The following is a 14,915-nucleotide window of genomic DNA, read 5'->3' as shown; positions in this document are numbered from 1 at the left end:
CTGCTGTGATCCCACCTCTGTAAATTACAGCCTCACACCTTGTGACTAAATGAAATGTTGCTCTCAGCTCCCTCTCTTGTTGTAACAGCCGCTTTGACCTCCTCGTCTCCACCTGGACACACCTGTGGCTCCATCCTAATATCATAACATCCTGAGCGCTGACAGGTAACAGCTGTTTCTGGTCTGCAGTGGTCAGAAGAAAGGAATCTTGTAGGCCTAGTGATAGAGGAGGCCTGTGTGGTCGGATCCAGCAGGCGAGCGGCTGTGTCCAGGCCGTCCAACTTAACCTGCTGTTAGCATGTAGCAGCTGCTGTCAGCAGTCCGGATGATCAGAAGCCCCGATCAGCTTCACCTTCATCTTCAACAAGCCGCTGGTTGAGCTTGTACACCTGGTCACAGTATCACAGGGACAGTAACTCACAGTGGGAGTGTTGTCAGACTCAACAGCAGCGTGCTGGCAGTCAGCCTCTGATCGGCCACAGCGTTTAACCCCGCGCTCTGATTGACTCCTGCTCAATGGCCCAATGGGATCAATTACAGGAAGGAGATCAGAACGCAGCACCTGTCACGCATTACTGTGCCTCGTCCCCCAGCGGAGGAGAGGGTTTCATTCACAGCCAGGTGTTTAGACAGATAACAGAGCTGAGACACACACACAACAGACACACACACACAACGGACACACACACACGAGTAAACAAGTAAGAAATTAGCCATCATTTGTATCTTATTGCTGCTGTATGAGGGCTTCAGTTATCAAAGTATCAGTGTGTGTGTGTGCGTGAGTGCAGGCGTGTGTGTGTGTCTTCTATGATAAACGCCACAGCTGGGAGTAAACTGGAAAGCAGGCGGCCTTGTTTCCGACATAATTGCTTTATGATGAATTGCGGCCTGTGCTGAGAAACAATGAGCTCTGTTTCTATTTATTTCACTTCCAAAGCAAAAACAAGCCAGAAATCGTCTCATTAATATTGCAATGCTGCAGCTTCTTAAAATATTAAAGAGGCTATAAACCCATTTTTAAAATCCTCTCTGCTTAAAACCCTCCTGAGAAAGTCCGGCTCTGACACACTCAGGTGAAGTATCAGAGGCAGAAACTTGAGCGGATGTTTCTACTTCTGTGAGCGTCTACGTGATGCGAACTGAATGTTTATTGATGGCGATGTTTGGATAGGAAGAAAAGGCTAAATGTTACGGCTAGCTGGCTAATGTTACCATTAGCAACGAGCTGTTTACATAGACACATGCACTTTGTCTCCCTTGCTATTTCCACATATGTTTATTACTTTACGAGCTAATGTCAAAAATGCACTGTGGCTACATTGAAGAAAGCTGGGTTAGCTTAGCTTGCAAAGCAATGTTAACCACAGGAGGGCGCTGTCTGAGCAGACAATTCTATAAGAATATATATATAAGCTTAGCTTAGCTTAGCTTAGCAGTTAGCGGTTACCATTATCCACTGGATAATGACATTTAATCTAGTGGCTGATCAAAGCGTTAAATTGATGTTTGTTTAATCAACTAATTGGAAAACAGTCAATCAATCTTAAGCTACGTTAAAGCTGCTCCTCCACAGGCGGTTTATATTCATGTATTTGTTGGTATCATTTTTCTTCCAGACATCCATGAGGGATCATACAAAAATCTGCACGTCACTTTAAGAGGAGGTGGGAGTATGATCGTCTTCATCGGACCATAATGGACTCATAACAACAGTTGTGTCCTTCACGAAGTCTCTCCATCAGTGTGTGAGAACGAGCGCTGTGATCCTTCGTCTCCACTCATTATATATCACCAATTACCTCCTGTAAGTCTCTGTAAAGCTCCTCTGGGCTAATTGATCACAGTTTGTTCCTGTGATCCAGCTTTCTGAGTTTTAATGAACGCCGACTCCTCTCCTCATGTAAACACACAAGAGCTGCGTGTCGGTCCGCCCACTCAGCGCTGGCTCTGTAATTTAATTTGCCTCGCAGCGAGGCAATCAGATCTGCTGTCCTTCATTAGCAGATGAGCTTGTTTGTGTGAAGCTCCTTTCATTTATTTTTTATTTTTTATTTTTTTCCCTGTCTGTGTGTTCAGAGCTGAGCCAGAGGCGGCAACAACTCGCCGCCATCTTTCAGCCCAATGAGGACGAGAAGAGAAGGACTGTTAACTAGACTCCTACAGTCAGGATCCTGGTACAGGACGTAGTTTTAGAGATATTTACATGGATGCGCATTACCTGAAGACGAGCTGCAGTCTGTGACTTCGGCCATCATGCACGTACCTCTCTGGTGTGCGCAGAGCAGGAAGAGAGTGACAACCAGCCAGTGCTCCACGCAGGGTCCACCCGGAGGATTGGCTGATGTTTTTAGAGTTTTATAGCTTCCACAGATGATTCATATTCTTCGTTTTAATGTGAAACTGCCGAACTAATCAGTTGCTATCGGATTGCAAAGAGAAGTTACACTAATTTAACATAAAGTGCATCAGAATGAAATCTCCTACCCTACCTTTAATGTCAGTGAACAAGGTGATTTTTCCTCGAACCATCAGAAAGTCCCACTAAACCCCAAACAGGTGCAGAGCAGCAGAATCCCAGCGTGTTCTCACCGTGGTGGTCTTGACTCGGCCTCCTGGTTGTGTACAGGTCCAGCCCGACTGATTGACCAGGAGGTCACAGCCCTCGTCATCCAAACAAGGAGTCATCTCACACCACTGCCGAGTCCTGACGATCCGAACTAAGGGAAAGAGGAGGAGACACCAGAGTTCAGCAAAGGTCAGCACGTCTGTTTTTTCACACTTTCATTCTGCTTTTTTTTTTACATCTTCAGTGCAGAAGAGTCCACTTCCTGCACTGAGCTCATCTTCCAGCTATTTATAAACAAATGGGACATTCTCAAGAAGCTCATTTGCATATTTTGGCTCCCTGATTGCCCCACACAGAGAGAGAGATAGAGAGAGAGAGTGAGCAATGATAGAGAGGGACGTGATGGAGCTTAATGTAGAAGGAAAAAAATCTGACATCACACCTGTTTGTTTAGACTGAGTCGACCTGAAACACTGTGAACAGCTGAGAATGTAAACTCGGCGGAATGTCCCTTTAATGAAACACCAGTCTGTGAATCTGGATTCTTATGTAATGTACATAGTGTGAGTGTCAGCAGAAGAACGTGCAGCAAACATCTGCCTGTAATTAATAGAACCATATGCGTATCTCATTAAAGATGGCCGCCATTCCCAAAAGGGGACTCGCACACCAGGGACAACAGGAAGTGATGATCCTCATTATGGAGAGGAGAGCATCAAATCAAAGAAGGCATGTGATTTATTTACCCTACTGATTAACATGATCAATAATCAATTAAAAAAAAGTGACTGGACTCACTGTACAGTACGAGCTACAGCACGCAGGCTTTAATGTTCCGCATAAAACTGTGATTAATAATGTAAACTGTCACGGTGCATTATTTAGCAAGTAACATATCTAATGAGCACTCCCGCTTCACAACATACTGTAAAGATACTGTAAAGCATGAGGTTATGGAGGTTATTAGGCCTAATCTCAACCAGCATCACACTTCATTACCTAGTGGTGTGTTCACAGAGCAGGACTATTCTTTGGCCCACTCTCACAGTCATGTGCCACTCTTATATTTCTGCACTGACCACCCATGCCCCGATCAAACAGTGATGTGCTTCCTTCGTATGTCTGCACAAAGCTTCCCCATAAGGACTGAGGCCCACTCTCTCTTTTTTTACATCTACACTGTCCCTCTCCTCTGGCTCATTTATGTGTCACTATATCTAGGCAAAGCTCCTCTCCTCTCCTCTCCTCTCCTCTCCTCTCCTCTCCTCTCCTCTCCTCTCCTCTCTCACATATTTACACTGACCTCCTCTTCTCTTCCAAGGCCCACTTCTACATTTATGTGCCACTCTTTTATATCTGCACTGACCTCTCCTCCTTCTCTTTCGGGTCCACTCCCATATTTATGTCCCACTCTCACATATCTGCTCCCTCCTTCTCCTCAGACTCCTTCCGACCTTTGTGTGGCACTCTTTCATATCTGCACTGATTCTCTGTCTCGCCTGCTGGCCCGCTCACCTGTTCTCGTGCTTCCACCTCTCTGCAGGTGTCTCTGGCTGTTAGTTATATATCATAATGTGTTATTGAGGTTTAAAACATGCAGGTTCTGCTTCCTTCTTCTTCTTCTTCTTGAGATTTCTTGTAAAGTGTAAGATGTCAGTCTGTTACTCTGTCAGCTGATCCTGTCTCATTTGACAATGAATTGTACACTCAGAGAATATTCCTGCTGTTTGGGGTGATGCTGTAATGACCCAATCATTCTAGGTCTTTGCAGCCTCACTTTCACTCCCAGCACTAAATTGCAGTCTGTGTGCAGCAGGCTCGGGGAGAGATGAGGAAAATGGGAGTCTGCACAGGCCTGTGATACAGAACCCGGTGATCAGTTCTCCCTTTGGAGCAGCCGCACAGTGGTGTGATTGTGATAGCCTGTTAGCCCCCAATTATCAAACCAATTTCCTGCTGAACAACAGCACCTCCGCTCAGCCGTGATACTTAATTAAATTCTCACCCTGCCTTACACCTCCGTGGAGAGGCTCAGATCCTGCAGACGAATGAACCAAGCAGCCACACCTTATTCCTATGACATATTTTCTGTCTTCTCTTGAGTTGAACGCCTCGATGGTACAGCACAGCAAGAGGGTTAACATCTGCTAGCATTGTTGTCAGCATGTCAGCAAATTAGCATATTAGCATTTAACCCAAAAAATCAGGGGGCCTCAAAATGAGACACTGAACATACGACACACATAAAACAATGACCCACATATAACACAACACAGGCTATTGTTAGGCAACACAATTTGACACAGCATGCATGATAAAACACATGATGTAACAGGATAATGTGGTGGAGTACAGTGAGACTCAGGCCGCAGTGTCCACCAGGCCCAGGCGCCACCATAAACGGTACAACCACGGGGGAAAACCTTAGGTTTAGTGTCCTGCCTAAGGACACGTTGGCATGCAGCCAGACTTTAGGCACCGGCTTGACTTAATGGTGTTGCCACCACACACTATGGGATAAATTGGATAAATAGTAGGTTAGTACAACCGCAAACTTAAGGGGTAAATTGGGTCTAAAATCAGGCCGAAAATCATCCGCTTTGTAGCTTTAGCTGATGTGTGGTGTGTTCAAAGGCCTGCAGCTTGATGGGAAATTCTGGACCCTAAACAGCTCCTGGCAGTGTTTTGTTAAATAAAAGATTAGAATATGGTTTATTGTTTTTGATGTTTTTTATTTTGCCCAAAGTTTTGAAAGTTGGAAAACTGACTGTCTCTACTTGTCTGACCAATCAGAGCACAGGACGGAGAACAGTGCGTCCTGACGGAGGACAGCGCGTCCTGATGGAGGTCAGGGCTTCCTGACGGAGGACAGGGCGTCCTGAAAGTGTGTTTTCAGCTGTTAAACGCAGAGAAGCCGACTCTTAGAGCAGCCGACTCTTAGAGCAGCCGTGTGTGATGGTGGCGCAGTGGATTAATCTCAGGTATCAGTAAACACCTGAACACCTGCGAGCGCTGATAAATGAAGCACCGCAATGCAGATCCATCCGCCACCGCTCAGCACAGTTCATTTATCCAGGAAGAGTGGAGGCCATTTTGTAATGGCTTCATTCATCAAAAACGGCGTCCAGAAGGAGGGTCGCCGCTAAGTCCCAGAGGACAAGACAGTGGGATGGAGGGAGCGCAGAGGAAATGAGGCAAAGAACAAGCAGGGGGAAGGCTGTGTGAACGGCCCGGCATGATGAAAACACAGATCTGCCGCCCTCTGATTTTCCGTGATTTGAGGTCTCACTCAGACTTTTAAAAGGCAAGAAAGAAAAGTGAACATCATATCAGTGAGTGATCAACTGTTAGCTTAGCTTTCATGTTGTTACTCTGACACATCCTGTTTAGCTGCAGCCTGTGTTTAAACAAACCGCCGTCCTCTATTCAAACAGCTGATGTGGACAGTCAGGCTGTGACTGCACTCTGTGTATGCATGTTTGTGTGTTAAGTGGTGTGTTTGTCCATCTGCTGTCACACACACAACACCAAGAAGCCTCCACGTGGCGTCGCACGTCCCATGACAGCATCACGTCATCGCTGCAGGAGCTCATAATTCTGCACGGCGTGGACACTTGTAGGTAAACTCAGAATCCCACGAGTCTGACCGAATGAAAGTGAAGACAGAACAGAAGCAGCTGGGATTACCAAGGAAAACCCAAGCTGACATAAAGACCAACATGCAGCCCTGTAAAGGTCACACACAGACTCAGACGGAGGTCGCTTTTTTACTTTTGTTGTTCACGTGTTAACATGAAATTTAAACGGCGCTCTCTGGTCCCCTGAGAGTCAAGGCTGTTCCACACTCCACGAGAACAGAGAACTCGCTCCACGGGTGGTAAGAGTAAAAAAAAAGTTCTTTTCGACGTGTGTGTGCAGAACTCCTCATACGGCCTCCTCCGCAGCGCACGTCACACACAAAAGGATGACAATGCAGTTGTGTTGCAAATTGTGAGCACAGTCGTGGTTACCTGGCCTAACGAGCTGATAATGCTCAGGGAAGAGGGCGCACAGCATGACAACAGATAGAAGATCAGTGCAGCTGACTGTAGCAGACCTCTGGTCTGTGTGAGTTTAACTCTGTGAACGTGTGGATGACTGTCTGCAATAATACATCCCGTCTCCCGGTGTTTAATGTGCGCGAGCCGCTGTAACGCCGTGATCAATACTGGGATTAGTTTTTATCGCCACCTTTTGGACAGACGCTCTCCTCTGTGCGCCGTGTTTCTCCTTCCAGGAGCTGTTTGCCAGCTGCTCATCTAAACTGTCCATCGTCGTTGTGCTTCCTCCTTCTGTCTGTGTGTTCTGCACCTGAAGAAGCTCTGGCGCTTCACCACATTCATCACGCCCACAATAAATTCCGACCAATCACAGCATGGTTGACGCACAGCCTTGAGAGAAAAAGTTCTGCCCGGACCCTGTGCACGAGATTGCTGCACAACGGGCGGTCCGAGATAAAAAAATGACGTCATTTTGTGGGCATAACATCTGCAGGGGGAAGGGAGTTCTCTGTTCTCGCGGAGTATGGATCCAGCTTCAGGGAGTAGAAAACAGGAAGCTGCTGATGAGCAGACAACAGGTTGCAGTGATCAGTGGCCTGCTGCTGAAAATATCCTGCCACAGCAGCAGAGCACGCTCGACCAGCTCCGATCAATGACAGCACCTGGTTTAACCAAACCGGGTTTAGCTCCAACCACGTGAAACGAACACAACAAACCAACAACAGCAGTCAGAGCTTACAGAAGGTGACTCACTACTCCTGTCACATGGTTATGGTTCATCGTCAGGCTACAAGTCTGGAGCAACAAAGAGCCAGCACCCCCTCCACCGCCCCGCAGACTTCAGGTTAACCTGTTCTTCTCATAATCCAGCCACAATGAGACCACATGTTGTTTTTGCAGCAGGTGAAAGTCCACCATTGCTGCCTTCATGTGTGTTTACTTCGTTAGAATCCAGGTTAATTTAGGATTAAAGACTGGAAGCAGAAAAAAACTGCAAGCCCAGCTCCATCAGCAGAACACAGCCCGAATTGCGCTCACCTGTTCCGGGTTTTTCTGCTGACCAGGTGAACACTCTGCACTGTTCGCTAACATCTTGACAATTTAGGATAGTATTAGGAAATAAGTGCTGAAGTCAGGAGAAGCAAATATCTGAGGAGGAAATGAGAAAACATTTGAAGTTCTCCTCAGCTGAAGTCCCTCCTCCTGCTGAGGTTCAGCCTGTAAATCCCTGCAGAGCAGACACAGTCCCTCCAGCTGCTGTCATCACTTCCAGATGGCACACACACAGAGAGAGAGAGAGGCGGCAGCCGCTGATGAAATCCAGTGCAACTCAGGACTGATCCCATCTGGGCTGTGACTTTCTGACCTCCACGGCTCACATGAAGGGAAGAGTCACATGAAGATGTGTTTGTTTGTGTGATTAATCAGCCTGTTATCTCCACAAAACAAACATTAAATATCAGTTAAAATACAGGCGTGAACTGTCCTACAGAGGGATACACCAAAAGTAAACGGACACCATGTGGAGGCTGGCTGCAGTACCCCAAATGGCCACTTGAGGGTGGCTCAGAAAATGAATTAGCCTCCATTGACTTCCATGTCAAAATGTCCAACTTTACAGCAGAAATACAGACAGACTCAAAGAGCTAACATTAGCTAATATGCTCATAGCTTAGCCTAGCCCAGCTAGGTCTGATGTGAATAAGAGGCTGACAGTTTCTTAGGACTCCAGCAGGTTACAGGAAGTAAGGAAGTTAAAACTTCCTTTGTGTTTTGTAAGAAGAGCAATGGGGTAATCAAATACGCCTCAGGCTCCAGGAGGAGTGGCCCTCAACAACACGTTAAAGTAGCTTATTAAAAAAAGGACAATTAATGGTGAGCACTGCTTGACGAGAGAAGCTTTTGTGGGATTAGGAGGGTGTGTCTTACCATCCACACAGGCCGGTCTGGCTCGAGTCGTCCCTGCGATCTGTCCCTTCCTGCAGGCGCAGCGGGCCGTCTGTCGGGCGATGGTCCTCTTCGGTTGGCTGCTGTCTCGGTCCAAAGTGACGATCTCGCAGGTCCCTGCCACCAGCTGACCTGGAGGGGGGCAGGACAGGAAGTAAGTTCAGGTTTTATTGTGACATTCATAATCAATGAAGTAATCACCCTGTGAGCACACTGATGCTAATTTCTTTCATTAATTGATTATTTTAATTGATTATTGAAAGAAATAATGATCCATGTGAGCGCAGCTGAGGCTGGTGGAGGGATGGAGGGTCACAGGGACCAGATTAGGAAGGAGGAGGGATGGTGCTCGGTTGCTGCGGTGACAGCAGCAGCTCCTCCTGCATGCTGATGAACTGCCCATCAATAGCACCATGGACTGAAACCAGCCGGGGGCTCAGAGAGCAGAAAACACAAGTATCAGTTCAGAGAGACGGAGGTCAGCGAGGTCAGAGCGGGAAGAACAACAACACCGACCACATTGGCGACAGCAACGGGAGTTCATTACTGACGAGAAGCACGCGCAGTGTCTGAGGGGCAGAAAGTTTCTCCCAGCAGAAGAGGCGGGGGGGTTTGTCTTGTCCTACACGGGCTGAACAAATGGGGTGACAGAGGTGACACTGATGTGTGTGTGTGTGTTTATACTTTCTACAATTCAGAGCCAACACTCAAACACACACCGTCATCTCTGCAGCCGTTCCAACAGGCTTCAGCACATTTTCATGGACAGCTGGGTTCTCCAGGTGTTTTCAAGAAAATCACCACTGTGAATCTGTTGCCCACACGTTATATGTGATCAGGGTTCGGGCCTCATCACCACGGTAACCAAACAAATGTAAAGCTCTTGATTGGTTATAAACTGTCTTTGTTCACATGTTCATATTAAAGACTGAGAGGCCCAATGCAAAAAAATTATGTAATGTTGATTATATGTTAATTAATTTTAACAGGTAATGCTCTCTTTATATTTAACCCAATGCTAGAGAAGGAAATGCAAATTTAAAAAAATCAAATTAATCAATTTAAATATATTTTAAAATTAGGGCTGAAAAAAAATCCTCGACTGAGATTTTTATTGTCGACGCATCATTTTTCATTTTAATGTAATAATTTAAATGGTTTAATATTTGGCTGCCCGATCTGTCTGGACTGCATTCACAGGAAGTAAAAGAAGAGAAAGCTCTAAATTAGAGCATGAATGAGCAAAGGCGCAACACCGGATGGAAGCAAAGAGAGACAAGAACACTGAAAAGTGGGAACATTTCCTTCAGAATACACATGACGACCGTGGCCTGAAGACACGTCAGAGCTGACAGCTCACGGCGGCACGATAAACATCCAGGAGCTCTCTGCTCCTCCTCAGCAACACAGGTAAGCTCACTCTCCACATTAATGCTTATTTCTTTATTTATAAATGGTTTTAAAAGCGTTAGCGTAGCATATAGCATACATTTAGCATAAATACATAAGTGGATTCATTTATTGTTTCTCCTTTTCTCTCTGTTTTGCAACAAAGCCCCAAGACGAGTGGAAGAGTTCATTCAACAACTAAAAAGGTCAGTGAAATGGTTAAATGTACTAACTGAAAGCATCTTGAACATGTTTGTCAAAGACACGAGGTGGGAGAGAAACACACACAGCATCCAGGCTGCCATTCGTGTTTAACAAATACATAATAGTTTACTATTTACGATGTTCTGGAAGTACGTCATTATCAATCATTTAACAGCCCTGTTTCAAGTGCTCTCTGATTGTCTAGGAGCTATTTTAATAACATATTTCACATGTAATAATATACGTCTCCTGCTAATGGCTGCTGTTGGTGGTGCAGAAGGCGCTCCTACAGAACCCTGCACATCGCCTGGTACTCTTCAGTTTCCTCTGGGTTCTTCGGGTGGATTGGGGGGCTGTGAATAGTGATTATGTGTTAAAGTAGGCAGTCAGTGAAAGAGAAACTCTGAACATAACCTGCTCCTGACCAGGTTCGGTTTGCAGCATCAGTTGCCATGGTGATGTGGCAGATTAAAAGAGAGCCTCCTAACTCTGGCTTTAGGCTCACAGCAGACCTCAGCAGCCCACTAAGCTCAGCCTCAGGTTTGGTTTTAAAGCTTAACCCTTAACTGTGAGTGAAAATGAAACATAAAAGCTGGCTGTCTGCAGCAGGGTTAAAGCACCATCCACCCACACTACACACACCTGCTACACACAGACAGCTGCAGCTGTATCAGACCCCTGGTTAGACTGGACGTCCATTCTGGCAGTTCACAACCACATTGTGTCATATTTTTAGCAGGGTCCACAGAAACCTTCAGTGATGTCACTGCTGCACCTGAGTCTGCCTAACCTCCCTGTTAATCCAAATACGGACAAAGAGCTGATGAGGGTGGAGGTGCTGCATGTAATTAGGCTGTAAACATGTTTATTCTGCTTAAAATGGGACATTTCAACATGGAGGTCCTTGAGGATTGACTCACTTTTAGAGCCAGTCTCTAGTGGCCATTTGCGGAACTGCAGTTTTTGGAACTGTTTTATCAGAGGATGACACGTGGTTCATGAAGAGACAGCAAACAGTGACGCTTACATCAACTAGATAACAGCAGTCACTGAAAGTGGAGGATGTATTGTTCATAAAGTTAAATATACAGTCATTAAAAAAAGAAACGGCTCTGAAAGTGCACTCTGTGCTGAAGACAAATTGTTTAACAGGTCGGAGCTTCTTCTTCTGCTCAGAGCTGTGCACTGTGCAGTTTTAATGAAGCTCATAATTACGTCTGACAACCTGCTTTAAACCCACCGCTGTGCTCTGTCGGATGTGCCCTCCCTCTTCTGTTAGCCTCAGGGCTACATGGGAGCTAATAAACCATCTCATCTCCATCTGAGAACTGCTCGCAGCCTGTGTGCAGCTGACACGCTGATATTATCACGTCTCCCTCACACCGACTCTTCCTGCTGCAGCTTTCAACAGAACATCGTCAAAACGGAAAAAAAAAAACATCCAGTGATTTTCAACAACTTTCCACCAGCTGCAGCAGCTTCACCAGCTAGCAGGGTGTGATGAGGGAAAGTGTGAACAATCTAGTGAAGTCTCTACAAAGCTGCTGGTGTCATGTCAGTGACCCGGAGCCCTCAGACCTGCTGCTGCTACATCAGACGCTCAGTAATTGGGGTTTACTCTGCATGTAGATGATGTAAGAGATGGCGCTCACTAACAATGATCCCATGGAACCCACACAGACTCACTCTCAGTTTGCTCATTAGCCGCAGCTCATCTTTAACTCTCCATCTGCTGAGGCATGAAAATGTTAAGCGTGCCTCATCGCCATCAGCCTGAGCCGAGGACGCTGGGAAAAGGACGAGTGTGAAGCCACGATGAAAATGAAATAAATCACAGCATGAGGCACTGTGAGGCAGCGTGTTTCATTGACTTACACTCTGCTGCTGTGTCTCAGTGTTAGCGGCACTGCAGCACTAACTGCTGTTATAGGACAGGAAATATTTTTCAATTAAAACAACAAGGTGCTTCTACACTGTGAAAAAATGTAAACTCTAAAAAGTTTTTTTTGAAAAAAACATTTTGCAGAATGCCCTGGACTTCTGTTAGATGTGACACTCCCTTAGTAAACTGGGCTGTTTCCATAGCAACGATCTGTTATACATAGCAACAGTCTGTTTATCAGCATAACTTCCTGCCTTTCGATGGACGTCCTTCCTCTGATCTCTGCAGTGAAACGTGTGTGTTAATTATGATTAAATAAATCAAGTAAAACTGTGCGTCCTGACGGAGCCTCACAAACAGCAGGATAATAACAATTACAGCTGCCATTTTCTGCCCAATCAGAGCTGACGTACAATCTTTCTGTGAATGAGAAGAAGAAACATAGAGTGACATCTGGATGATATGAGCTTTTATCATCTATAATCTTTTCTTTTCTTTTCCGGCAAATTGAAAAGTCACAGTGTTTGCACTGAGGGGAGGACGGAGGAATAGTGATGAGGCTGAAATAGATTTTGACGTCCGTTTGCTGATGCTGTGACGGCGGTTAATGTGTCTGTTATTATGCAGCGAAGTCTGAGAGCTGTCAGCGTTTAGGCAGCAACAAATCAACCAGCAGATAGTTCTCAGTACAAGGATGTTACTCACTGAGAGTAACTTCCAGTGTTGATGTTGTCGTAAATGTTTGGAGTTACTGTCACTGCTGCAGTTATATATCTGCACTGCAATGGATGGCACGTTTTTTCTTATTTTTTTTAGCTCACAGCAGTTTTTTATCTCTTTTTTTTTTTACCATAATTGGAATATTTACATCAAATCTGAGAACAAATTTAATCACTTTTTGTGACTTCACACTGGGAATGTCCCGATCCGATCATGTGATCGGAAATCGGGCTCGATTACGTGATTTCAGACTTGATCGGAATCAGATGTTACCTCCCGATCAGGACTCGGATATACATGTATTAGGGCTGTCAGAGTTAATGCATTTCTGCAAATTAATGCAGATAATGTGAACCCCCTTCACTTACATGGCAATAAACATGATTCTGATTCTGATTCTGATTCTGATTAATCCAGCATAACGCTGCGCAGGACGGCTCTCTGGCTTGTAGTGTTGGGGTGTGATAGTTGCGTTGGGTGTGAGAGGTCCAGGGTTCGAGACCTGGATGAGCTGTTTTCTGTGTGAAATTTCCCAGTTTGGGACGGTTGAAGTATGTATAGTCTGTGCCAATGTGTTGCAGGCAGTTTGGCGAAGCAGTGCACAGTCAGCATCAAGCGCTCTGGACGCACACACACTCCTTACTTGCAATAACCAGTAAAATTCATCGTAGTAACATTTAAATGCCCCGTGACAGCGTGAAGGTTCAGGACAGCACAACCAGGACAGCACAAATCATCGCAATGACTGACCTGCCATTCTCTGCCTTTCTAGAGAACCCTAAAAGTATCGGATCAGGACTTATCCGCACATACTCAAAATGAAATGACTCGGACTCGAGGGCAAAAAAACATTATCAGGGTGAACTGACCTTTGACCTTTGATCACCAAATTCGCCTCATCTTACACTTGAGTTTAGTGAAGTTTTGTGTTAAATTCTAGCATCAGCCTTTATTTAGCACAATTTTAAGTGAAATTCGTCAAATTAGTAATTTATATAAAGATTCTTACATCTTAAATATCTTCGATATGAAACAACAATAAATGAATGAATGTCTAACTACTGCATCCAGGTAGCCGCTTATGCTAATATCCACACTAACTACAAGCTGATAGTGCTGGCTTAGGTGTATAATATGTACTTTTAAATGATGCTCCTTATCGTAGAAGAGCTGCCCTGCAGCAGAGACTCATTCTGAAATCTGACTGATCTCGTCTCAGCAGATCAGTCAGCAGAGAGAGGGAGAGGGGGAGAGAGAGAGAGGGGGGAAGGAGGTTTTGTTTTGTTTTGTCTCCCCTCCAGATGCATTAATTCAAATCCAATTACACCCTCTGCAGCTTTCTGCTCCTTTAATTTCTGTGTGTGTGTTTTTTATTTTCCTCCCGTCTCATTTAGAGGCGGTCCGTTCATAATTCCTGTGAATACGTGCTCGACTTAATGGTGCATTGAGAATTAATTTGGACTCCTTAGGTAAGCTTTCTCCACCGCCGGCACAACAGTGTGTCTGCTGCATCACAGGCTTGTTTCCAGGCTCTAAACGAGCCTTTGAGGAGGCAGAGGAAGAGAAAAGAGAAACTCAGGAGGAAATTAAAATCGGCCTGCTGTTTGTCTTCATTAACGCTCCTCACACTGATCAGTGAAGGAGAGACGTCCTCCTCAAACTCCTGCTTTATACTATTTAAAAGACAGAAATGTGACCTTGTCTCTGTCCAAAATAAGAGCTCCTGCAGCATCAGTGCAAACCTGCACCTGCTCAGCTGAGGCTGTTTGAGCTCTGACTGATGAATTTCAATGAGCAGCTGCTGGAGTTTATGATTTTCCTCTTTCTGCTGCCGCAGCGCTGATTATCTGAAACATCTGCATGAGACCAGGAGGAGCCCAGAGAGTTCCTGCTTCAGACCATCAGGAGGCTTTCTGTCATTGTTCCTGTTACAGAGACAGAGAGGAGCCACAAACATCACGTCTGTCCTGCTTACACACAAACATAACATGTGAGAGCCTTTCAGAGAGTTCACAATAACAAAGCAACAAACCAAAGTGGCCAAGGAGCCTGATCCTCTGCGCTCATAAGGAAACTTAAGCCTGTTGTGTGTGGACTAAATGAACCATGTCCACCCGGCCATCCATGCAGCCTGCAACCAACAAAAGCCCCAAATCTGTTGGAC

General features: G+C 45.5%; 1 protein-coding gene across 1 annotated transcript in view; it reads right to left on the bottom strand.

The window, feature by feature from the left end:
* Positions 1-329: 329 nt before the first annotated feature.
* Positions 330-14,915, bottom strand: part of LOC114451726 (protein FAM19A5-like) — an 18,786-nt gene continuing 4,200 nt past the window's right edge. Inside the window, exons 3-5 of the mRNA XM_028430537.1 lie at positions 8,539-8,688; positions 2,593-2,720; positions 330-389 (exon numbers count right to left, since the gene is read on the bottom strand). Of these exons, the coding sequence (XP_028286338.1) occupies positions 330-389; positions 2,593-2,720; positions 8,539-8,688 (338 nt within the window). The remainder of the gene's footprint in view (positions 390-2,592; positions 2,721-8,538; positions 8,689-14,915) is intronic.

Source organism: Parambassis ranga, chromosome 19, assembly GCF_900634625.1.
Source record: "Parambassis ranga chromosome 19, fParRan2.1, whole genome shotgun sequence".
Lineage (NCBI taxonomy): Eukaryota > Metazoa > Chordata > Actinopteri > Ambassidae > Parambassis > Parambassis ranga.
The sequence above is the reverse complement of the archived record's forward strand: the minus strand, read 5'-3'. Positions and strand labels throughout refer to the sequence as shown.